Below are 25,976 nucleotides of genomic sequence, written 5' to 3' on the forward strand. Positions count from 1 at the left end.
ACACAACAGAAACACAACATTAAAATGTAACAATAGAAATTTTCCTGACTTGGTACAGGACATTTTAAGAAAAAAAAATGGTGGGATGAACCAGATTTTGTGGATTAAAATGACAAAATTACATGACAGGACTACAATACAAATAAATGGCAGAACATAAAGCATGGAGAAAGACTCGAATAATAGCTAACAAAAGGTACCAGGTTTAAAATTAATACGCCAGACGCGAGTTTCGTCCACACAAGACAAACTATTGACGCTTAGATAAAAAAAGTTGAAGAGCATTGAGGACCAAAAGTTCCAAACCAGTTTTTAGTTTGCACAAACACCCCATCTCTCACTTGTTTACTTATACCATATGTTTGCGTAGTTTGTACAAAGCATAAAATCTTACATTTAATAAGAAGTAAAATTTATTTGTACATGTATTAAGTTTTAAAAAACAATTTATTTGTTGGACGACCAGTGCTTTCTTGAGAATTTGTTCTATCTAGCTATAACAATGTAATTTATTTGTGTATATAAACTGTTTTTCAATAGCACATAGGTATTGTAAGACTGCTTGACAATTTATGGTACTGTGCTCATATGTAGATGTACATATACATTTGGTTATGATTTTTAATCTGTTACTATTAAAAAGATGGTAGAAACCGGTAAAATAAACCACAACTCAAACAAAAAGGGTATGAAATATAAAGAATAATTTGGAATAGTTGGAATGAAGCAATCCATCCTGATTAAGTCTGTATTCTGTTTGAATCTTTTGGTTGTGACATGAATATTTAAATCAAACATGTTTTAGTTGATTGACATCTTGCATTTTATTGTATATGTTTGTACATGTTTAATGTTCGTAGGTTTGATATAGCATACACACTTTTACTTTCAGACTGGATAATTTAAACATTGAACATAAGGCACTCCGTTACAGGTAAAGGAAACAATTAGATATTTAACATTGTATCTTTTTTCAAAAATAAAGGAGAGTATGTTCGTTCATATACTCATGTTTTATAATCAAATGCGTTTGGTTTTCTCAAAGCGACGATACCTGTAATGTTGATCAAAATATATAATCACTGGTTGCGACCGATGTCTATTGTAAATACCATCTATAAGGTCGTGTCACATTTTAATTTAAGTTATGGAAACAAGATTTCTATACTATAAAACAAAAGTATTAACAAAATATCGAATTTCAATGTAAAATTAAAAGGGAGTGGTCCATAAAACCTGACAAAATCGAAGCAAGACTTTCTAAACTGCATAATTCTTTAATATTTGTTATAATTACACCTTATGTAAGAATCCGGGGTTTTGATTGGTTGATAGCCAGTGTATTTTTCACCAATTTACTGTTATCAAATGAATACCGTTCAATTTTAATGCCGCCGGGGTATTTGCTAAAAGGATATGCCGTTTTTACCCTCTCTGCCGTGGTATTTGTCAAAAAATACTCTATCCGACTGGACGATTGTAACGTCACGATCATCAATGCGTGTTAGTACATTAACATTCGGTGTAATTAAACAGATATATCATGTTCTTTAGGGGTATTTGCGAAAAATACCAGTCTTGAGAATGAATTTCCCTCGCATTACGGCTCGTGAAATTTAACATTCTCTCGACTGGTATTTTTCGCAAATACCCCTCCTCAACATGATATATCTGTTCAATACACGTAAATTATCAGAAGAACTGTCCCAGACGCAGTTGAACATACACAAATATAAATTAAAGTAAACGAATAAAGATCCTTGTGACAATGTGCTGTTTAGAACCCAATGCATAGTGGAGATGTTGGGGTATTCATTAGCTAGAAAATGAAATTAACAGAATTCAGAATGCCGAAACTAAAGAGGTATGTATTTCTTCTTGTGTCTTGTAGTGCAGGAAGTACGTTCTAGAAAAGCTTGGGAGATCTATATACATATAAAGTGTATATAATACAGTGCTTTCTGTATTTTATAGCATCCCTTCAAAACACTAAAACCACAAATATTTCAAATATTTTGTTCGTGTTTGACAATACGTATGACCAAAATATGATAGTTAAAAACGTTATTTTTACAGGCACGATAGAGAAACAACTAACAATCAAAGAGAAATAGAACATTGTAATCAGTTGAATAGAAAAAGTGAATCAAGGTAAATATATGTATGCATATATAAAGGAATACATTCGAAACTGAAACAGGCCGTTTAAGCTACTAGGGAATGAATCAAGTTATCCAATGTAATATCAATAGTTAATCAAATAATTCAATCATATAAAGAAAAAAAAATCGTAGTGTGTAAGCTTGATTTTATTTTAAAAGTGAAATACATTTTGGAATATGTTGTAGGTCTCTAAAAGGCACTTGTCTACAAACTATTCTATATTTTGTGGATATAGTTTAACGAGGAGTTATTTTAATACTCTGTTGACGAATTTAGTTTTGTCAGTTTAACTGAAAAAAGATAAATCATGTTTTGGTTCATAGTTTTTGTATATCAAAAAGAACTTTAAAAGATGTCAACCTAAATATTTTTGTAAGATACCACTAAAAGTGGATTAATATTCATTTTGCCAATTTGACTTCTATTTGATATATAATTTGTTTTATGCATGAATGAGCAACAGCTAACAAAATAGAAGATCATCTACAAAGATCGGAGTGAGAGTAAATATATTTTGGTATCTTTGATGAGTTTTTACTTACATTTAATTTACTTTAATCTATCGATTAAATTTTTGTCCAATTTACTCACTTCTGGCTATTCCATTCACATTCAAAATGACGTTCTTGAGCAAAATTTAGAAAACAAAACTGATTTTAGTCATTTTTCCATGTGAAGGTATTGAAAACAAATCTTGTTTTAGCAACTTTACAGGCTTAATCATTGCTTTTTTTTTTTAATAAAGACGTTTTCCCATTTGTCTTTTCAGGAATACCGCGAATGAGTTATCTGGTGTAATGTTTTAAAACATTGTAATCTCTATATAATTTTTTTACACCTAGTTTATTTATTGATAGGATTGCTGAATTGATTCGAGAAAGAGATGACATAGCAAATGAACCTCATGGTCTTGAGACATCTGAAGATGTCTTGAGACAAATTTCCAAGACGCGTCTCAAGACGGACTTAAAGACGCGTCTTATAGACACCGTGTCTTGAAGACATGTCTTCAAGACATCTTGAGACATATAAAACTGTGTCTTGAGATATGCCTCAAGACACATTTTTGTCACATCCATGTCTTGAGACATTGGTTTAGAATAGTGTTTGGTGTTTTGGAAAACACACCACATCCTTTATTCTGTGTATGAATTAAGGAAGATGTTTGCCAAAATGAAAACTTAAGGCAATGAAATTCAAAATAACCCCCCCAATAAACCAAATAAATAACACAACCCCCTCCCCCTTTCTCCATTTTTTTTTTTAAATCATCAATATATCAAAATCTTTATGGTTAGTTATAGGTTTTCAATTAGAACAGGCTATTATTTGAACTTGAAATTATTTTTAATTATGGAATTTGCTTGATTAATTGTTAGTGAAATTTTTAATAAATTCCATGTTATTCTGTACTGAAATGTTCTGTGCTGCGCACAACACTTTCTATTACAAAGAAAATAGTATATTTTCAATAGAATGTACTGTGCTAAGCACAACACTATCTAACCATAATATATTGTATGGAAAGTGTTATTAACCGCTCAAAAGATTATAATACCAAAAAAACATGGAATTTATTCAAAATTTTAAACACAAGAAATTATGCAAATTCCATAATTAAAAATAATTGCAAGTTCAAATAATAGCCTGTTTAAGTTAGAATTAGACATCTTCAGCTTAGATTTAAAATAAATTTTCAAGTTATATAAAAAAAGAGTTAAAAAGAAAACAAAGACGGGAATGGGGGAAATGACAAAACTCTTAACTTGAATCAGGAAAGACAACACTGTGACTTAAAAATCAACGAAAAGACAGTCCAAAATGTACTTTCTGAAATTTCAATTCTATCTTCAAAATAACACAGACACAGCCAATGAATATTTTAACAATAAAAGTTTAAACCCATCTAGAATTGAAAAACATAGAGCAATCCAAAGGTACCATTGTTACAAAAAGATACAAGTCCAATATTAATAACACATTGTTGATTTTCCACCAAACCTACCCAGTCAATGATCAGTTTTAACATTTAATTTAAATCAAAATCTGATCACTTCCAGGAGAGGAGTGGATTATTATACGTCTAGAAAAGAAACCAAATGAGCAAAGCAAGCCACAAGAAACATATACATGTATAAAAGAATAAATGAAAAATACCAATTTAGAGACTCAACTGACCTTTTAAACAATTCAAATTGAGCTCTCATAAATGCAATAAATAGATCCATATCTGTTCCTTAAATTGATGCCCAAAATCGGTTCATTATGGTGCAGGGTTCCAAATCTATGGCAGATTTTATGCATTTCTAATTGAAGTCTTCTTTTGTTTCCAAATCAATGTCTAGATCTTGGCACTAGTACTCTGAAAAAAAATAATGCAATTATTTAATTTATAAATTTTGGTTATCATTCTTTTATCCTTAAGATAAACAGAAAATGATATTATCAGTGACGGATCTAGAAATTTCCATAAGTGGGGCACCACTGACTGACCTAAGAGGGGGCCCGCTCCAGTCACCCTTCAGTGATTCCCTATATAAGCAATTTTTTTCCCAAAAAGGGGGGGCTTGGCCCCCACCCCCCCCCCCCCCCCCCCCCCATAAATCCGCCTCTGATTATGGGAGCAAGCGGGTTTAAATAAAAAAAAATCTGAAATATAGGAATCTCTGTTTTTTGGTAAAAATTAACTTCAACCAATACTTAATAGAAAAATAAAATACAAATATGGCCATATAATGGGGTTACGGTTCATTTAGGCTCACTATCTGCATTCGAAAAAAAGCATGCATTTTTGTTAAAAGTAAAAGGTTATTTTTTTCTGTTGAACTAATAGGAGAAAAAAAGGTAACATCAAAATAAAAAAAAGAACCTAATTACAGAAATGGCTTAATTTTTACAATAGTTTAGTGTTAGTACAACTTGTATGAAAAAAATAATAAAAAATATAGGTCACTAATGAGTTAAAAAAGATATTTAAGTTTAATGCAAAATAAAAAAAAAATGGCATTTTTTCACAAAAGGGAGTTATTTTGGAGCTTTTTTAATGGTTTAAACATTTTAAATGTCTTCTGGGGCCAAAATAAATTGATGTATTGGTTGATTTTTGTAACATATCATGAAATTAAAACTAATAGTATAGAAATAAAATGTTTATATTTTTGCGGAATTGTTTGTACCCTTGAGCCTCCTTATTTCTTAATTGAAATACTTATTTTTTATCAGATCCTTGGCATGGTAATTAGTCTACAAATTGTTGTAATTATTTTTGCTAAACTATTTCCATGACCCAAGTTCAGAACCTCTTCTGTAGTTGTTTGCAATATCTGAATATTTCCGTTAGTCTAAAAAGTTTGATACATGAATATCAGCTCTTGTATTATTTCTGGCTTTCGGTAAGAGAACTTGACACATTGTTTAAGCAGCTACCTATTGAAGCCTGTATTTTACCCATGCACATGCTTTAATTATGTTTTATTTGATTCTGTTGGATGGAATGTTTTCCCCCCTTTATTTCTTTTTATAAGTTAATTGAACAATTATGATTTGAAGCCTATTTTGTAAGTACTAGCATAATTTTTCTGCTAGAATTGAATACTTATAAGGTCTACTTATATAAGAAAAGTTTTTAGTTAAATCTTAACAGTAATCAAAGTCAACTATAAAAAGTAGTTCCTTGCCAGATTCAGGATTCCCAGATAAAATCATGTTAAAATTTGTATAGTAGGAAGTTATATATAGATATATATTTTATAGTGAAAAATATCCAAAATATCTTTGGGGTCAGATCGTACATTAGGATCGGTCAAAAAAACCAAACCTAATATATCTGAAACAAGAGTGCACACACTGAAATGTCTCGTCTTCTTTACTTATCATTGGTTTTATGTTGAAAGTCCTAAAAATAAACCTTTATTACAACTGTCACATAAACTTAACATTAACCAAGAAAACTAAACATTGACCAATGAACCATGAAAATGAGGTCAAGGTCAGATGAACCATGCCAGACAGACATGAACAGCAAACAATTCTTCTATACAACAAATATAGTTGATATATTGCATGTCTACAGTTTGAGAAAAACAAATTAAAACACAAAAACCTAACACTGAGCAATGAACGGTGAAAATAAGTTCAAGGTCAAATAAAACCTGCGGGACTGACATATAGATCATAAAATATTTCCATATACCAAATATAGTTAACCTTTTGCATATAGTATTAGAAAAAAAGACCAAAACTCAAAAACTTAACTTTGACCACTGAACCATGAAAATGAGGTCAAGGTCAGATAACACCTGCAAGCTAAACATGTAAACCTTACAATCATTCCATACACAAAATATAGAAGACCTATTGCATACAGTATAAGAAAAACAGACCAAAACACAAAAACTATAACCACTGAACCATGAAAATGGGGTCAAGGTCAGATCACACCTGCCAGTTGGACATGTACACCTCACAGTCCTTCCATACACCAAATATACTAGACCTATTTCTTATAGTATCTGAGATATGGATTTGACCACCAAAACTGAACCTTGTTCATTAATCCATGAAATGAGACATCATAAAAACAATTATTTTGTATCAATTTTGTTTGTTGTTACATTTTTGTATTATTTGACGCCTTCTTGAAACTCGACTAAATCTACCCAGACCCAGGGTTATAGACGCGTTAACTAACTAAGGTTCAAAAGGTCAAACTAGGGGGGTTGGTTGTCAGTTGACAGACTGTACTAACCTGAGTTGGACAATTCAAAGAAGGCCCTGAAGACCAATTGGCTGTTTTCCACTCTTTCGTCAGGTTGTTGTCTCTTTGACACAATCCTAATTGCCATTCTCAGTTTTTTAGTAGTTACTTAATCTGTCACAAATGTCTTCTTTGCTCTTCTAGTTCAATTGTCTCCAGGCCTGTAGCCAGGAATTTCCAAGGGGGGTGGGGTATTTGGACTCATAAACTTGACTGTAACAGCCACAATTTGAACAGAATGTTGACTTTAACAGTGCTTATTTGGTTTCATGGGAAGGTTTGTCCAAACCCCCCATGCTACCGGTATGGTCTCTGAACTACATATATATCCTTGTTTCTGGTAAATTTTCTTACAAATAATGACAATTGCTGATGAGTCATTAATTGAGGGCAGTATAATAACTCCAATATTCAAAATCTGTATAAGGTAGGATCTATCTTTGCAATACAAAAGAGAGTGAAATTTACTTACTAGTATCGACATTGATTGAAACTGAAAGGATTTATAAAATCTAGTACTATTGTTTCACTCTGGTTCTGTGGCCTGGATAATCTTGATAATAGCCGTTAGTTTTCTAGTGTGAATTTATAGTTATATGTTTTTCTTTCAACATGTTCAAGGCCTTTTATAGCTTACTTTGTGGTACCAGGTATGGGCTTTGCTCATTGTTAAAGAACATACAAAATTGTTGAAAATGTTTGTTTACCTTAGTGTCAGTTGTTTACAGTTGCTACTCTATGAGGTTTCTCTTAATCACAAGCATTTCTTCAAGCTTGGAACTTCATATGTTTTGCAGCAGTATGGTTCAACTGTTTCTCATTATTTTGAAAATTATTAGACTTCACTACCACTCGAATGGAAAAAATCAAGAGCCAACATATAGTAAAATCAGAATAAATTCAAGCCTCATAAATTATTTCTTAATTGATGTCTTGTATATATATATATATATCAAATGTATGAGTAATTGTGAGTCTCCAGCTACTCCATAATTTAATCCAAAGATTCCAATAGTGTGGGAGATGCATGATATACTTGATGCAGAAGAACATCGGATTCACATTTGTAAATTTTGTGAGGGCTGGAGAAAAGAAAGACAACCAGGCAGAAGGTTTAGGGATACTTGGAACAGCATCAGACTGGCAGATGACAGCAGACATACATCAACGCATGAGTTTACCAGCAGAAATAGCAGCAACATCGCTAAGACCAGATATAGTCATTTGGTCACAGGGAACTAGGCAGGTGGTCTTGCTGGAACTGACAGTCCCATGGGAAGACAGATTAGAGGAAGCTTATGAAAGAAAGATGGCAAAATACCAGCAGCTAGAAGGAGAATTGCAAACAGGGGGGATGGAGGACGTGGTGTTTGGCAATAGAAAGTGGATGCAGGGGCTTTGCAGGACAGTCAATGTGGAGAGCACTTAGGACCTTGGGAGTGGTAGGAGCAGAGAGAAAACACTGATTACAGAAGTGTGTAGAGAAGCAGAAATGGCATCACAGTGGATTTGGAGGAAAAGAGACGAAGTGTGGAAAAGTGCAAAGTGATAGAACAATGAACAGTCATTGTGTAGATAATGGACAGATAAAGATATACAGAATGTTCAGCATTCAGTTACAGAAGAACAGCAATGACATCAGCTGAGACATCGGAGCCGTGTAGGCCATCCAGTTCCAGGTTCAGATTGATCACCTGAGCCGGCGCACCTCTGGAGGTTGTTGTGGAATAGCGCCGAAACAGCCAAGGAAGGAGGACTCCACCTGATGATGGAATTGGATCAGCATTCCTTTGATGTTTACAAGGTAATTGTGTGACAGTGTCTCATATGCATGTAGAAGAATGATTCCCCAATGGCTGATAAAGTTGAACCGGTATCAAATATATTTTGTATTTTCTACCATTTATAATATCTCATTCTAAGGAGGTGTTCCAAAAAATGCAGTTGATATTACTTGCCACTGGACAGAAAAAGATATCTTCTATTTCAGCATAATGCTCATCTGGTAACTCTAGCATGTAACCTGTTGTTAAAGTGTTGCCATGTGAGTGGTCCAATCTAAACAGAGTCCTAACATCCTTCATCTGTTTGCCCCCCTCATTCAGGTCTACATTAAACTACTGTTTTTATTTAATTAATCATCATTGTTGGTTGGTCAATTGGTCTTATTGAGTTCTATCTAAGTTGAAGCTACTTTATAATTCCTGTTCTTGTTATTCCTTGTTTAAAAACATGATGTGTAAACTTTTGACCATTCCTGTGAACTCATTACAGTCTGTGGTTTGTTGTTGCTACGTTAACTCTTTCTTTCTTAATCCCAGACTAATCCAATATACATGATATACAGTTTTGTACATGTCAATTAATTTGTGATACATGTAAAATCACCATCCATTCTTTACAAACTCTGATCAACTTTTTAAGAAGCTAGCCTTGTTTATGAAAACTGACATGACAAACCAGACAGACAGACAGAAAGACACTGATCACTAGAAGTATTTTTGTATTGTTCTATACCTTCATTTATAACCCTCAGTCCTTTAAAAAAAATAAAAGTTATGTGATCCTTTTAAAATATATTTTCTTATGGACAAACTCTTTCGCTGCCTGCTTTCATAAAAAAATTGTAAGGGTTCCGAGGAACCCAGTGTCTCGCCTACTTTTGCTGTAACTCCCAGGCTCAACAAAACTGAAGAAAACAATCAATAAAAATATTCCTCTTGATATTATCTTTTGATTGTAAGAAGATTCTGTCCAAGTTTGGTACAAATTTAAAAGAGTATAAGAAAGTTATTAATTTTTTTTAAATTTAACCACAGAGTGAATGTGTTGTTTCCGGGCAGAAAACCTTAGTTCGTTTAAAAGTATTAATACGGAAAAAATGGATTAATTTTTTTACAAAATTTACTTCTGGATACTATCTTATGATCATAAACAAGCTTCTGTCCAAGTTTGGTACAAACCCAGGATAGTTGAAAAAAGATATAAACATTTTTAAAAAACTTTAACCACAGAGTGAATGTAATGTTTCCCCGCAGAAAAACTAAGTCCATTTAGAAGTAAAAAACAGAAAAAATGGAATTTTATTTTTGCAAACTTTACTTCTGGATACTATCTAATGATCATAAACAAGCTTCTGTCCAAGTTTGGTAGAAATCCAGTATAGTTTAAGAAAGATATTCAAATTTTAAAAACTTTAACCACAGAGTGAATGGTATGTTTCCCCGCAGAAAAACTAAGTCCATTTATAAATAAAATACAGAAAAAATAGAATTTTATTTTTACAAAATTTACTTCTGGATACTATCTTATGATCATAAACAAGCTTCTGTCAAAGTTTGGTAGAAATCCAGTATAGTTTAAGAAAGTTATTTAATTTTCAAAAACTTTAACTACAGAGTGAATATTTGTGGACGCCGCCGAAGACGACGACACCGATGACGACGGAATGTAGGATCGCTTAGTCTCGCTTTTTCAACTAAAGTCGAAGGCTCGACAAAAACATGTTTTTGTATACTGATATAATCATTATTAATTCATTTTTAATGTCATACTGACCTTAGCAGTTTTCTTTCTTTTAACCAATAAATCTATTCACATATATATATGTATTCAGTTCTTCTTGAACTTTTGGACCATAGATCATGTAGATCATTGTAGATTCAAATGCCTGGAAAATTTGATAATAAATATGATGAATGAGTAACAATTGGTTGTAAAGTAACCAGTTATTAGTTTTATTTTGTAATTTTTCATAAAAAATATTATGAATATTGCATTGATCTGACACAAATGACTAGCATAAATAAATAAAATTTGCCTTTACCATGATGTCAGAAGTCCAAGAGTTAAGGTATATAGTTATTCATTTATAAAAATATTAAATGGAATAAATTTGGATGTAATATTTTAATTAAATCCTTTTTATTACTTTTAACCGTGGATCAGTGTATTGGTGTGTGAGCTCTGGGTTCCAAACTTCAAGTCTCATCATGAAATCATAAGGTTCTCTAGATGTAGGAAAGACCGAAAGCCAAAAAAACAGACAGACAGACAGACAGACAGACAGACAGGACCAGACCAGACCAGACCAGACCAGACGGACAGACAGACAGACCAGATGGACAGACAGACAGACGACTGATCACTTTAGGGCAACCTGTCTATCTAATAGGCCCTAATTATTTTGTATTTATATTCTAAAGTAAGCAAATTTGACTCATTCAGAATAAGTGTCATGTTCAACTGCAGTTTCAAAGGTAAAAACTGAAATGTCAGATAAAAACATTTTATAAATTGTTTATTTATAAAATATCTAATAATTGAAATTTATTAAAACTAACTAGAGTGCACACAATATTTTGTATTGATTATACCAGAGATAAATTTCATATAAACTTTACATTATATAATTAACAATGATTCATGAAAATGCGGTAAAGGTCAGATAAAGGAAATCAGACAGACATGCATCACCTGACAATTATTACATGCAAAAAATATAGTTGACATACATGTACTGCTAATACATTGTAGTAAGAAAGTACCAAACAAGGAAAGCTTAATATGGACCAATTTCATAAAGGCGGATCCACAATTCGTGGGAAAAAAATGGTTGATTATAAAGGGAATCATTGTAGCATGACTGGGCCCCCCTCAGGAAAAGTTGTGGATCCGCCACTGCAAACCATGAAAATTCAGTCAAGGTCAAATGAACCATGCCAGACAGACGTGCACCTTACATTCATTCCAGACATCAATTATACATGACCTTCTTACTGAATAGAATATGAGAAACTGACTTTAATACATTGTAAAGCAGAAAAAGTTAACATTGACAGTCTGAACCGTTATTATCCAGTAGTCTGATACCCAAGACTTGTATATATATATTGATTTGGACTGGTGTAAATGACCTTATTACTGAATTGTATCTGAGAAACTGAATTAACCGTATTTATTCATATAATCGTATGTTAAACCATAATGTATGTCATAAAATAAACATCTGCCACATCCACTTGTATGTTTTGTCTATCTGATGAGTTAAGCCTTTTTCAACTGATTTTTATAGTTCTTCTTATGTTGTACTGTTATACCACTGTCCCAGGTTTGGGGAGGGTTGGGATCCCACTAACATGTTTAACCCCGCCACATTATTTCTGTATGTGCCTGTCCCAAGTCAGGAGCCTGTAATTCAGTGGTTGTCGTTTGTTTATGTGTTACATATTTGTTTTTCGTTCATTTTTTTACATAAATAAGGCTGTTAGTTTTCTCGTTTGAATTGTTTTACATTGTCTTATCGGGGCCTTTTATAGCTGACTATATGCGGTATGGGCTTTGCTCATTGTTGAAGGCTGTACGGTGACTTATAATTGTTAATGTTTGTGTCATTTTGGTCTTTTGTGGATAATTGTCTCATTGGTAATCAGACCATATCTTCTTTTTTATATCTTAATGTTTACGCGGTTTTAGTAGTGTGTCGAATATCCCAGAACTTAGGTAGACAACGGGAAAACTAAGCCAGTGGAAACTTCCACTCCAGTTACATTAAAATAACTTCCAGGTTAGGGGAGGGTTGGGATCCCACTAACAGTCAAGGGTCTAACTTAAATAAGTTATTAGAGAAAAATAACATACATGTTGTTATTGTGAGCTGAAATATCAAAAAACTGTAATACATGTAATAACATATGTATTGTTACATGTTTCAAAGAGAAAATAATACAACCTATATTTTGTTAAATTTTTCTCAAGTTCTATTGATATTATAATTTTCTTTATGTATACTAATCTTTGCAAATATGTTACCAATCATGCATAGTACACCTATGTTATTACAGAAAATACATTCCTGCAATAACCAATGGGTGTTATTGCAGCTTCTCTATATCTCTTTAAAGACTTTGCTCTGACTTGCATAAGAATGTATTTCAATTCATTGTAAGAAATGATGATCAGAGCTTGTAATGAGGCACTGTGCAAGATTCCAAGTGTCTCATTTACTCTGATATAGTAAATTACATGCTTGTAATAACATAAGCCTGGTTATTACAGTTTAATTTCCCTTAAAAGCCTTGTCTCATTGATTTACCATGGTTAATCATAATTGTATTAATGGAATTAGAAAATTAGTTATCAAGGTAATTTATTAAGCTACTGCGCAAAAGTTTCTAAGAATTCCCAAGTGCCCATTAAAGATAAACAATTTTGGTATATTTCACTGATAACCAACATATGTTATTACAGATTCAGGAAAAAAGAGAAGACAACTCATGAAAGTGTCTGTAATAACAACATGCATGTTATTTTTCCCTGATAACTTATTTAAGTTAGACCCTTGACTGACTAACATGTTTAAACCCGCAACTTTATTTCTGTATGTGCCTGTCCCAAGTCAGGAGCCTGTAATTCGGTGATTGTCGTTTGTTTATGTGTTACATATTTGTTTTTCGTTCATTTTTTTTTAAAAATAAGGCTGTTAGTTTTCTTGTTTGAATTGTTTTACATTTTCTTATCAGGGCCTTTTATAGCTGACTATGCGGTATGGGCTTTGTTCATTGTTGAAGGCAGTATGGTGACCTTTAGTTGTTAATGTCTGTGTCATTTTGGTCTCTTGTGGACAGTTGTATCATTCATTGGCAATCATACTTAATGATGGTCATCTTCTTTATTACATTGTAGGAGTCGATATTTGCAACTTTTTGATTCTGATCAATTATTTCTTGCTTAACAATACTTGACTTATCAAAGCTGTATTCTATCTTGCATTAAAGGGAGACAAATCCTTAAACTTACAAATTTAGACCTAGATACATGTATGAGTCAACAGCAAATTCAGACTTATTTATGTCTGAGCTCTGACTGTTAATAGAAATCATATCTCCTTATTTTATATTGGTGTTACAACCAATTGTACAAATATGAGCTTGTATGACCATTATATTCTGACAATGTCTGGTGGCAGATTCTGGAAATAAATATATTCCGTCCCCAACTAGAAGCAATTAGCAAATGTTAAGTTTGAAACAAATAATCTTACCTTAATTATCACAAATGAAAATAATAAGTATTCTGGCCACAAAAAAGAAAATATAATGAAATAATTGTCTCTGTCTGCAGTGATACCGTTTGCCTTAAATTTCAGGATTTAATTTCAAAGTAGGGTTTGGCTCCTAAAAGAGGGTCGGCAAATTGAAGTTTCAGTACTGCAAATTAAAGTTTCAGTCAAAATCATGGTTTTTTTTAAATCTCCCAATTTGATAAAAATGCATGACACATATTTTCTCAATAAAAAAGGCTAGATGTTGTTTTGAAAAAAGCCAATAACATCACTGGTCTGCTTGCCATATATGCCTATAATATTCACACTTATTACTATCATAATTATTAGAATAATAGAATAGAATACAACAAGTATGTGTCCATAATACATAGATGCCCCACTCGCACTATCATTTTCTATGTTAAGTGGACCATGATCGTGTGGTACCGTCAAAACTCTTATTCGGCAATGTTTGGCATACCAAAAAAAAGCATAAAATATTCGTAATTTGGGATTTATATTTTTTGATGGTACGACTTTCCAGTGGTATGAGTTACTTTCTTGGTACGAGTTTACATGGTACGAGTTTTCAGTGGTACGAGTTAACTTGCTTCCCTAAGGTTCAACTTGATTGGACTTCAATTTGATCAAAACTACCTTGACCAAAAACTTTAACCTGAAGTGGGACAGACAGACGAATGGAAGCACGAACAGGCCCACAGACCAAAAACATAATTCCCATCAACTATCATAGGTGGGGCCATAATGATAAAAAAGAATTGCTCATCACAGCATCCAAAGCTGAGCTGAATAATTACATTAAATTTAAATGCAATGATTTCAATTGTTTGAACAATTGCAGAAATAAAAACTAAATCAAATCAAATAATATATCAAACCATTCAATTGCGACCAGCAATAGCAACCAGACAAATTAACATCACCCCCCCCCCCCCCCCTTTTTTTCCACTCGGGTAGTCCCTATTTTTATAACTTTATTTTACCAAAGTGTGGGATCTCAGTGACGGATCCAGAAATGTTCATAAAAAAAATTTGAATATACTAAGTGGGGGCCCACTGACTGCTGCTCCAGTCTTGTTTCAGTGAATAATCACTGATTCTCCTTTAAACCAACCATTTTTTCCCCTGAAAAGCAGCCCCTTGTCCCCACCTAAATCCGCCTGTGGATCTGTACCATAAAAGCTGGGATTTTCTTAGGGTAAGACCATTTGGGGGAGAGGGTTGCAGATTTCATGTCACTTTTTAGAGGAGCAGAAAATAAATATGCTGGTCCTGGTCTGGCCACCTTCAGTTGGAAATAAATATTCTGAAACTCAAAGTCAAAGACCGTCTCTTCTGATATTTGTGCAAATTAGAAAAAAAATGGCTAAATAAAAATGCTACTATAAGTAAATATCACTATGTTCCCAAAGAAGATCACACCTTTACAAATTTGTACTTATCAGATTCATTTTTTGTTTTTTGTTTGTTTGGCCTCACCTCAATATTTTCGTCTGCACGATTTTTGTGAATCTACGTCATACCGGAAGTGAAACTTACATACACTCTTGACATTGTGACTTGTGAAGGAATGACCAGTGGGAACGCATCTTGACCAGTTTCCAGTGTTAAATACAGATAGATATTATAGCATCGTTAAGGAGAACGAAGAAAAGGTACATATAGAGATATTTTATTGCCACTTTTCAATTATTGCATGCACAGTGGCTTGTTTAGTGGGTCAGACAAGGTTGACAGTAAACAGGTAAACAGGTAAAACATCGTCTGACCCACTTATACAGTCCGAGATTACTCTGACGTCCAACGGCTGTTTTGCCAGACAAGCTGGGGCTGTGGGACGTCAGAGCTCGTCCCATATCAAAAAGTGGAAATGTCAAAACTGTTTAAATATGGAAACTTAAAGATGGCAGGTAGGTGAAACTTACATAAATGAAAAGATAAATGAAAAATGAACAGATTGATGCCCGATTTATATAATTCATATATATAATTCCAAGGTTGTCAGTCAGCACCAGAAGTAGCTGCGGAACCGTAGCTCTTAGGTCCTTACATGTATGTTATTTTTTTACTATTTGCGGACAACATAAGGACCTAAGAGCTACGGTTCTGCAGCTACACCAGAAGCAAATAAGCAGCGCATCTATTTAGGTGGACAAATATCCACTTTTTGATACGGACGAGCTTTGACGTCCCACGGCCCCTGCTTGTCTGGCAAAACAGACGTTGGACGTCAGAGTAATCTGGGACTAGACCCACTAAACAAGCCTCTGTGTTTCATACAGTTAAAATCCATTTATAACAACTTGCCCCAATGGAAAATCGACCCACTGGTTCACCAACTCATCTAGTCCGAGATTACTTTACTTGTCCAACCTTCTAACACATCGCCCCTCTCTTGTACTTGTTTTCCAACTCGCCCCACTTATGAAAAAGTGAAAAAATGCGATTGCAAATAGGTTTGACAACTCATTACTAAACGGGTGACTTAAGGATTATGTACCCTTGTGTTGATTCAATGTTAAACATATGGAAATTTTATAGAAAATCCACAGCCTTCATCCTTGTACAATGTTGTAATGATTATCTCATATTTGGCAACTTTAGGACTGATAGATTATTGCATGCAGCATGTGCAGTGCTAGCATTTATTTTCTTAAAACAAGTTTATTAAAGTAGTTATTGCATGGTTAAAACAAATGTAAGTCATGTAAATATGGACCAGGGTGCGCTCAACTTTGTGACTCAGCACGAGCGGTTTTGGAATTTACCATGTTTACAGGTTGCTTAAATCTTTTTGCAAAAAAATAAACACAAGGAAATCATAGAAAAGCAAGTGAGTAATCTACATGTTTGTTTCAAATTATATAACAACAATCTCTGTGGATTTTCTATAAAAATCTTGGTTTATTTGGCACAAAGTCCTCTTTTTTATGTAAATGCAATGAAACAGTAAATAATAATGCTTAATGCATCAAGTTTCTCCTGGGTATATGTACAAACTGACCTATCTCTAGCATGTCTAGTATGCATTATATCTGTAGTATTTATACAATTAAAGTTTAAAAAGTTTGTACAAAAAAGGCTACAGAAAGAGTCATACAGTGTAAACCTTAAAAGATTCATCATCACGAACGGACAAAAGTGGCTGTATTCTCTGTTTTACACCTCAAAAACTCTTCTGTGTACATTTGTACATACTTACCTGTGCAGCTTGGAAAGTTTTACCATGTTTAAGACCTGGCATCCATTAGATATTTGAAAGTTAAATGCATAATATTTTGTGTTTCAAAAAGAATGAAGTTTGAAATATAAAACAAAAGTGACATGGCATGGTATGATTACCAATGAGACTCTTCTCGGACATAAGACCAAATGGCACAGAAATTAGAAAGTATAGGTCACTGTAAGGCATTCAACAATGAGAACGAGTGTTCAAGTTTGGTTGCTTCTGCAGACTAGAAATTGATTTATTTGTGCTTACAATGATTTATAGGTTCCTCCTGTAGACCCTTTAGCAAAATTTGCTGTTTTCTCCTCCAAATTTACTATCAGTAAAACATTGTACAAGCTATATAAAAAATGTAAAAAGAAGATGTGGTATGATTGCTGTTTAGACAACTGTCCACAAGAGATTAAAATGACACAGACATTAACAACTATAGGTCACCTATTAAAAATCTGGAAAATCTTAAGGCATACATGTATATACATGTATATATGTTAGCGGCAATAAGTGAAATTAGGCATTAAGCTTAAATCCTAGGCAATAAGCTAACGCCTAGGCAGTAAGTATATTGCCTAAATGATGTTAGGCATTAGTCTTAAATCCTAGGATTTAAGCTTAAATCCTGAAAAATGTGTGCAGGCATTAAGCTTAATGCCTAAAATATAAATACGAGTAAATAAAAGACATTTATTCGTTTAAATAACAATATATTTGTAAAATAATAACATTATGAGAACTGGGGCCTGTTTAACGAAACTGTTCTAAGAATGATCCTATAAGATATTCTTAGGACAGAAATTATGATAAAGTTAGGACCGACTTACGACAAGTCTCAGCATGCACATTAAAGCTATCTGAGGATTATCTTAGCTAGGATGTCTGAACCGCGTATTGACGTAAAACAAATAGCAAAATTTTGAATGAAAAAAAATAATATTGTATCAAATTTACTTTAATTAGCCAACAACTTTTATATAAAAACCGACTAATTATTAGAAAATAAATATTAGTTTTGAATTATAATAGTTGTACATGGTAAACTCTATGAAACAAAACATAAGTAAACAATATAACTACGTTTTATATTAGAATTGAACGAACTAACTGCAAATAGTTAAAATTTTACATATAATCAGTAAAATCATGTTTTGAGGGAGCTGAAATGGAAGTGTCTCATCACTCCACAAGAGACTGGAAATAAAATTTCTAATAAGATATGTTATCTATATTAAAATAATAATCTAAAAATATGAAAACTTGATAAAAATTTGTGTTCAAATAATTTTGTTATCACGAGTTGTGAAACTTTTAATAAAGATAATTTACTTATCCTATAAAAAAAACATTAAAAATGGTGTGAGCAAAAAAATCACATTTTGATTTTGTCTCCTTTTGACCAGTTTAAATCAGTTCTACTAGTGCAGTTAAAAAAATTTCAAATAGATATTAAAATTATTTTATATAATCTCCTCCTTGTTTAATTGGATTATAACAATCACTTTTTTAATTTTTTTTTACTGAAAATTTTGTAATATCACAAAAAATGAAAAAAGAATGTGTAAAATTCTGTTTTTTAACTGCTAAAGTTACTAAATAAATTACTAAATTTGAAGATCTGTCAAATGAATGTATATTTTCACATGTTATATAAGAAATAAATAAAGTAACTCCGTTATATCAAGAATAAATCACCAAATATGCATTCATTCCAGATTTCACTTATTGCCTAAAATTATGTTCGGCAATAGGATGAATAATCATCATAAAATTTCAGGTAATAAGCTTAATACCTGAAAATTTCAGGCAATAACTTAATGCCTAGGCGTTAGCTTATTGCCTAGGATTTAAGCTTAATGCCTAATTTCACTTATTGCCGCTAACATATATATTATTACAAACCACCCATGCCCTATAACATGTATATAATAGATATATAAATAAAATTAAAATGTGTTTATTTTTTTTAGAAAATTAAAAACTGAAACCCAGCAATTTTATTATTTTGATATTTGATTTCTACTAGGATTCACAAGAAATGAAACATTTGGCAAATTGCCCCAGAACTGGAAAGGCATGAAAGGCTAAACATGCTAAAGGAGTAAAATGAAGTTCACAAGAAATAAGAATTCAGACATGTGCTGCAGCTAGAAACACTGAAACAGATATATGACATGTGTACATGGTGTAAGTACAAATGTATTTATCAATAAAAATTATCAGTGTTCCCAAAGTTGGGACTGAAGGTGAAGGTTTACTGCTTATCCTGCTACATTTTTGTACCTTTAATAAATGTTTAGAAGAAAAATTGCTTACTCTTTATCATGTTTATGTTAATAACTTTATAATAAATTTGCTTTGAATAAAGAATCTTGATTTTGTAATTTGCTTTAATTAGTCTCCTACCGATGAAGTTGATGGGGACTTAAGGTTTGCACTCCATCTGTCTGTCTGTCAATTCATCAGTCAGGCAAATCAGTTTTCCACACCTTTTTACTTTGTTCTTGAAGATATTGATTTAATGTTTGTTATAAAGTTTTATCATGACAAGTTAAAGATCAACTTTGAATGGTAGTCCAGAGTTATGGTCCCAAAAAAAATTTTGATATCTACATGATCTATAATATTATTAGTTAGGGTGAAAATACCATGATTACCAAACAATGTTGGGACATTTTTCCTGACGTACATTGTATTAATGCATTACTACTATATGACATGAACAACAAACTACAATATATATGTATAGCAATTGCAAAATTTCTTCTGAACTAGCTTATTCAGTAAAGTGAATGAGTTCCAGCTAGCAAAAACATGTAGTACATGTATGCACTGGAAGTTTTATCCCTGAGATTAATGAAATTGTTTTTGTACATGTACACAAAATATATATTTATTGTGAAAGAAATGAAACTTTTCCACAGAAATATTATAGTATCCTCTTGGTCAAAGTACATGTACATGTATTTATAATAAACATTATTTATACATGTACATGTATTGATAAGTAATGCAAAACATTTGTTTCCAATGTCAACAACATACATGACATATTAGTATGCATGATCACATGAATTAGTAATCATTTTTTTATTTCAGGGGAAATATTTTGCATATAAAATTTAGAGAATGAATCAATTGGGATAGAACATATATCTTATTTACTAGAAAGTGTTTCCTGGCATTCCTGAGGAACTTGAAGGCTGTTTGTTTAAGGTATTAAGACTTAACTATTAAAATATATAGCAGGTATAGATAATGTATATACATGCCCCTTGAAAACATTAATTATATGGAAAATTGCCTTATGAGTGGTCTAATGTGTACAATTCTTACCAGATTTTTGTTAAGCCTGCAACTTTTGTTGCAGAAAGCTTAGCTCGACATAGGGATAGTGATCTGGTGGTGTTGGCAGTGGCAGCTAACTTCTTAAAAGCTTTAAATTTTAGAGGGTGGAAGACTTGGATGCTTCATACTTTGTATATAGATGCCTTATATTATGAAGTTTCCATCAGTCACATGTCCAATGTCCTTGACTTATTTTCATGGTTCAGTGACTACTTGAAAAAAAAGTTAAGATTTATTTGTCATGTTAAAATTCTCTCTTATATGTAATAGGATATATCTATATTTGGTATGAGTGTAACTTGCAATGGCCTCATGCATGTCAGACAGTTTTCATTTGACCTCACTCCGAGTGCACCTCATATCATGGATCAGTGAACAAGGTTAAGTTTTGGTGGTCAAATCCATATCTCAGATACTATAAACAATAGGTGTTGTATGTTCAATTTATGGAAGGACTGTATGTTGTACATGTCTAACTGGCACGTGTCATCTGACCTTGATCCCATTTTCATGGTTCAATGGTTATAATTAAGTTTTGTGTTTTGTCTTGTACAACATTCAACAATAAGCAAAGCCCAAACCACATTGTCAGCTATAAAAGGCCCTGAAATGATAAATGTAAAACAATTCAAATTAGAAAACAAGCCACCTAATTTTACAAATGATTTATGTACAAAAATTAACTAAAAAAAAATAATTTAACACATCAACAAACATTAACCGTTAAATAACAGGCTCCTGACTTGGGACAGGCAGCCGCACAAACATACAGAATGTGTGGGGTGGGTTCAACATGTTAGGGAGATCCAACCCTCCTTCTAACCTGGGACAGTGGTGTGACAGTACAACTATGACAACATAAGAACAAATATTCTATAAAACTCAGTTGAAAAAGGATCAATTCATCAAATGATATAAACAGTCATACAACACAGAGTAGACGGGCTGAGTACTTGTATATTTATCCAAACAACAAAAAAAACACCAAGTGCACATCTGAGAGTACTCACAGTTACTGTCAGCTAGTTCAAAGCCACTATCATCTAATTAAAATTCATGCATCAACTAATTATCAATCAGTACACATCCAACATCCAATGGATTTAGTGTAAAAAAGTCATAAACAGTCAGAGAAAAACATGACTTTGTGCAATGCTAAGATACAGGTAAAGACAGATTATAGATCTATGAATCTATATGTATATATAACAGTATTATTTAGTTTGCTTTTGATTTACTGATAACAAAATCAATAATAATACCAGGAAAAATAATATTCAATGATCAAAGTTGGTTTCCAATCTCTAACTTTAGTTTTAAATAACTTAACTAAATGTTATGAAACATATACAGAATGCTTATCATATTGACACAAAACATGTGTCAAGATTGATTATTGGTGGTTTCATTTTAACTGTTTAAGAGTTATGCCCCTTTACAAATGGAAAAACTGCTAGATTTTCAGTTTCTGTTTTTCTAACCTAAGTTAGCTTCAACCAAAAGTAACGAAACTTGTAAACATTTCTTATTACTGCAAAAAAAAGAGGAAAATTTAATTTGGGTGTTGTCACTTTTAATGATCTAGAATTTAAACGTTTTCTGATTTTTTTACATAGATTAGACTGTTGGTTTTCCCTTTTGAATGGTTTTACACTAGTCATTTTTGGGGTCCTTTATAGCCTACTGTTCTCTGTGAGCTAAGGCTCTATGATGAAGCCCATACTTTGACCTATAATATTTTTTTCTTTTTCAAATTGTGAATTGGAGTGAGAATTGTCTCATTAGCACTCATACCACATCCTTTTGTAATATATCTATATTATGACCCTTTAAAAAATGGAAAAAATGCTGAGTTTTTCCTTTCAGTTCACTAACTTGAGTTTGCCTTCACAAAATGATATAAAACTTATACACCATACTTATTACCACAAAACTCGGATCAAATACAAATTTGGGGAGCATCACATTTACATGCTCTTCAGTTATGTCCCTTTATAACTTTATATGATATTTGTGTCACATGAACACATTCACCATTGAGTTATTGCCCTTGTATTTAAGAGATAAGATATGTGCAACATGGCGTCATTGGAACTCATTTATTGAGTAGTTGCCCTTATATTTAATTGATAAGATATATGTGAAACATGGGGGACATTGGAACTCATTTATTGAGTTATTGCCCTTGTATTTAATAGATGCATGTAAGATATGTGCAACTCTGTTCTTTTATTGATTTTCAATTTTGCTTTAGTTCAGTTATGCAAAGATACTACAGTGTAATACTATATATGTTGGAATACATATCAAGAACAGATAATACACAAGTCTATAAGTAGATATTGTTGTAAATTTTTTTTAAAGCTGAAATTATCATTAAACAAACTCATAGATGCCATGTAAATTAATATTTTATTTCAATCTATATTTACAGATAAGAAAACAACTTCAGCATGCAAGAAAGAAGATCCATGTGTCCATAGTTTGGAATCAAATATTTAACATTAATTTAATTCATTTTTGTTGCTTATACAATTCTATTTATTTGAAAATTAAAGTTGACTAAAACATAACTGAAATATTTGTCATCTGTAAATATTTGTAAAGAGTGAGAAACATTTATATTGATATAGCTTTGAAAACAGATTTTACAACTAAACTTAAAAGTCATGGAAGTGTTTATATATTTTCGATAAAGATCATTACTAGTTTAAATGCAAGAACCACTGTATCAGGTTAGGGTGAAGGTTGGTGCCAGATAAAACGTTTAAACCCAGTGCATTTGTTTGCACCTTTCCTATGTCAAGAACCTGATGTTCAGTGGGCTTATTATGTGTGTTTAATAATTGTTTCTCAATTTTTATATATCTTAAACCATTGATTTTCCTGTCTGAAAGAGGTTAGACTGGTAATTTTTTAGGCCCTTTATTGCCTGCTGACTGTTTGGTATGAGCCTAGGCTTTGTTGAAGGCTGTACTTTGACTTATAGGTAATGATTTACCATGTATAGACCTCTCTACCAAGAAGTTTGTTTATCATGCATACATATAATATATGTGTTTTTTATCCAATGCAATCATGGGTTTGAACGTTGTTTTTAATTTTGAATTGTTTATATTAAGATCCATTTTGTACATCTATTGATCTGGATTTTTTTGCAATCAATGCAAGCAGGGTTTCAGATCATTCATTGGTGGACCTGCTAGAATGCTAGTCAAATGCAGTTGTTAAAATATACTTTTCATTTTTTTGGCGATTGAAAATGTTGTTTGTGCTGTACTTAGACCCCTCTTCCAAGAAATTTATTTATGCACACATATAAAATCGCAGTCATAGGTCTGAAGGTTATATTCATTTAAGGCTTGTATATATAATATTATCGCTATTTTGTGGATTTTTCCTTTGATCTTTTTTGTGATAATTTTTCATATCATGCTACTCGCTTGAGATGGAAAATTATCACTAGAAACTAAGGAGCCACGTGGCCGTTGCTAATGAAATTGACATGAAATTGTCAACGTTGTCATAGGTAAAATAGCGATAAACAGATTAACATTGGTCATCTCAACTCGATTGAATTTCTCGCTTTCGCCGTGACCGGCTCAAGCGAGAAAATCAATCTCGTTGAGATAACCAACGATAATCTATAATGAATGATGCTTGGACAAAATATGATAAAGCTGATGGGACATGGTTTGTGTTTTAAAGCCAGAAGCAAATACCTGCATATCAGAATAAGAATATGTCAATGTGATTAATTGGTTGGTTAACATTTGCAGTTGCAAATGTCTCATGTCTGTTTAGAAGCAAATTAAATTGATAATATATGTTATTGGGAAGTTCTTAATAAAAGCTGTCTTGGATGAATGTCAAGGAAATTTAATATGCCACTGAAAAATCAGGTTTTAATGAAAAGGGACAGCCATTTTGCCTTGCAAAAGGCCACCTAAGGAATTCCTTATGTTACAAGGGATCTTAACATGCAGAGGGTGTCACTGTCTCTACACAAGTAATCAAATGAAACATCCCCATTCTTGCTGCTTACTTGTATATCCTGCACAGTCAAATGGATGACTCACTTTGGCGATGGTTTTACTGCTGGTACAAAGAAGACCAAGAGTGACCATACTTCTATAATGGAGGTTCAATGGGATATGATCATGGTCTAGGACCAATGTTTTCTAGAGATATTAACTGTAAATGGGTTATTTGGGGAGCAACATCAAATTATCACTTCAGCAAAGTATACAAAATTCAATCCTCCATGACGTGTTTTGACCCAGAACATCAGGGGAACTTTAGAATTTTAGTTTTTCCTTAAAAAAACATTAATCCGGAAGCATTGTTGATCTAAGAAGAAGTGAAAAATCATCAAATTAATTGTAAAAAATTACAATGTCATAAAAAAAGTTCTTGCCATTATTCACGGGAATTATATTCTTTCAGTTAGCTGTCTTCCAACAAAATATATTTTGCAAATAAAAACGGTTTTTATGTGTTTAAAATATGTTTTAAGAGCCATTGGTATTTTTTTGTTTTAATGTCTTCAAGACATGAACATTTTTTTCCAAGACGTCTTGGATGAGAGGATACAATTTTTGAAGTTTCCAAAATGTCTTGAAGATACATGTCTTAAGACATATATTCCATGTCTCAAGACACATCTTAAATGGTTTCATGTCTTAAGACATATGCTCTATGTCTCAAGACATGAGGTGTATGTCTCAAGACTGTCTCGAGACGTCTCAAGACAATGAGGTTCATTTGCTATGGAATTGAAAAAGGCAAAAGACGAGGCACTTTCAAGGTAATAATAAGGAAATACAAAACCTCCTTTTGATTTAAAAGAGGGACTAAAGATACCAAAGGGACAGTCAAACTCGTAAATCCAAAACAAACTTGACAACGTCATGGCTAAAAATGAAAAAGACAAACAGAAAAACAATAGTACACATATAACAGTCATTTATTTCAAATGAAAAAAGATGTAAATTGTTTTTGTTAATTATTTATTTTCTGTTTTTCTTTCTCTGTGGAACATATTTCAAATTTTAAAAATTATCAAACCTTAAACAATTTTGGAATTGCACTACTACAGCTTGTATGATTGAAATACATGCAATTTTATAGGTTAAGTGAGATGATGGGAGTAAAACTGAGAGAGAATAATCCTGCCATTACAGACCTAAATGATCCAAATCGTCCGATGAAACTTGGAGAACAGTTTAATGAGCTCTATGAAAATGAATGGACAGAAGCATTTTTAGAGCTACAAGATTTGAAAACTGATGACACTCCAATTAGTGAAGAAGATGCTGTCACAATTTTACTGAAGATATTAAAGGTAAATAAACATCATGACTTTTCAAAAACAAACAAAACCAATATACCAGCCGTTTCGAATCTTGAATCACTACCAC

General features: G+C 32.4%; 1 protein-coding gene and 1 long non-coding RNA gene across 4 annotated transcripts in view; both read left to right on the forward strand.

Moving 5' to 3' along the window:
- The window catches only part of LOC134696168 (uncharacterized), a 39,199-nt gene that overhangs the window by 10,581 nt on the left and 2,642 nt on the right, over positions 1–25,976 (forward strand). For all 3 annotated transcript variants that reach the window (XM_063557826.1, XM_063557825.1, XM_063557827.1), the window contains 5 exons: positions 893–934; positions 2,077–2,151; positions 3,021–3,048; positions 25,329–25,363; positions 25,687–25,900. In XM_063557826.1, coding sequence (XP_063413896.1) covers positions 893–934; positions 2,077–2,151; positions 3,021–3,048; positions 25,329–25,363; positions 25,687–25,900 — 394 coding nt within the window. The remainder of the gene's footprint in view (positions 1–892; positions 935–2,076; positions 2,152–3,020; positions 3,049–25,328; positions 25,364–25,686; positions 25,901–25,976) is intronic.
- On the forward strand, positions 15,459–23,109 carry LOC134696209 (uncharacterized). Its single transcript, XR_010102916.1, has 4 exons — positions 15,459–15,640; positions 19,235–19,395; positions 20,308–20,424; positions 22,991–23,109. It is a non-coding gene; the product is annotated as an uncharacterized LOC134696209 (long non-coding RNA).

Source organism: Mytilus trossulus, chromosome 14, assembly GCF_036588685.1.
Source record: "Mytilus trossulus isolate FHL-02 chromosome 14, PNRI_Mtr1.1.1.hap1, whole genome shotgun sequence".
Taxonomy (NCBI): Eukaryota; Metazoa; Mollusca; class Bivalvia; order Mytilida; family Mytilidae; genus Mytilus; species Mytilus trossulus.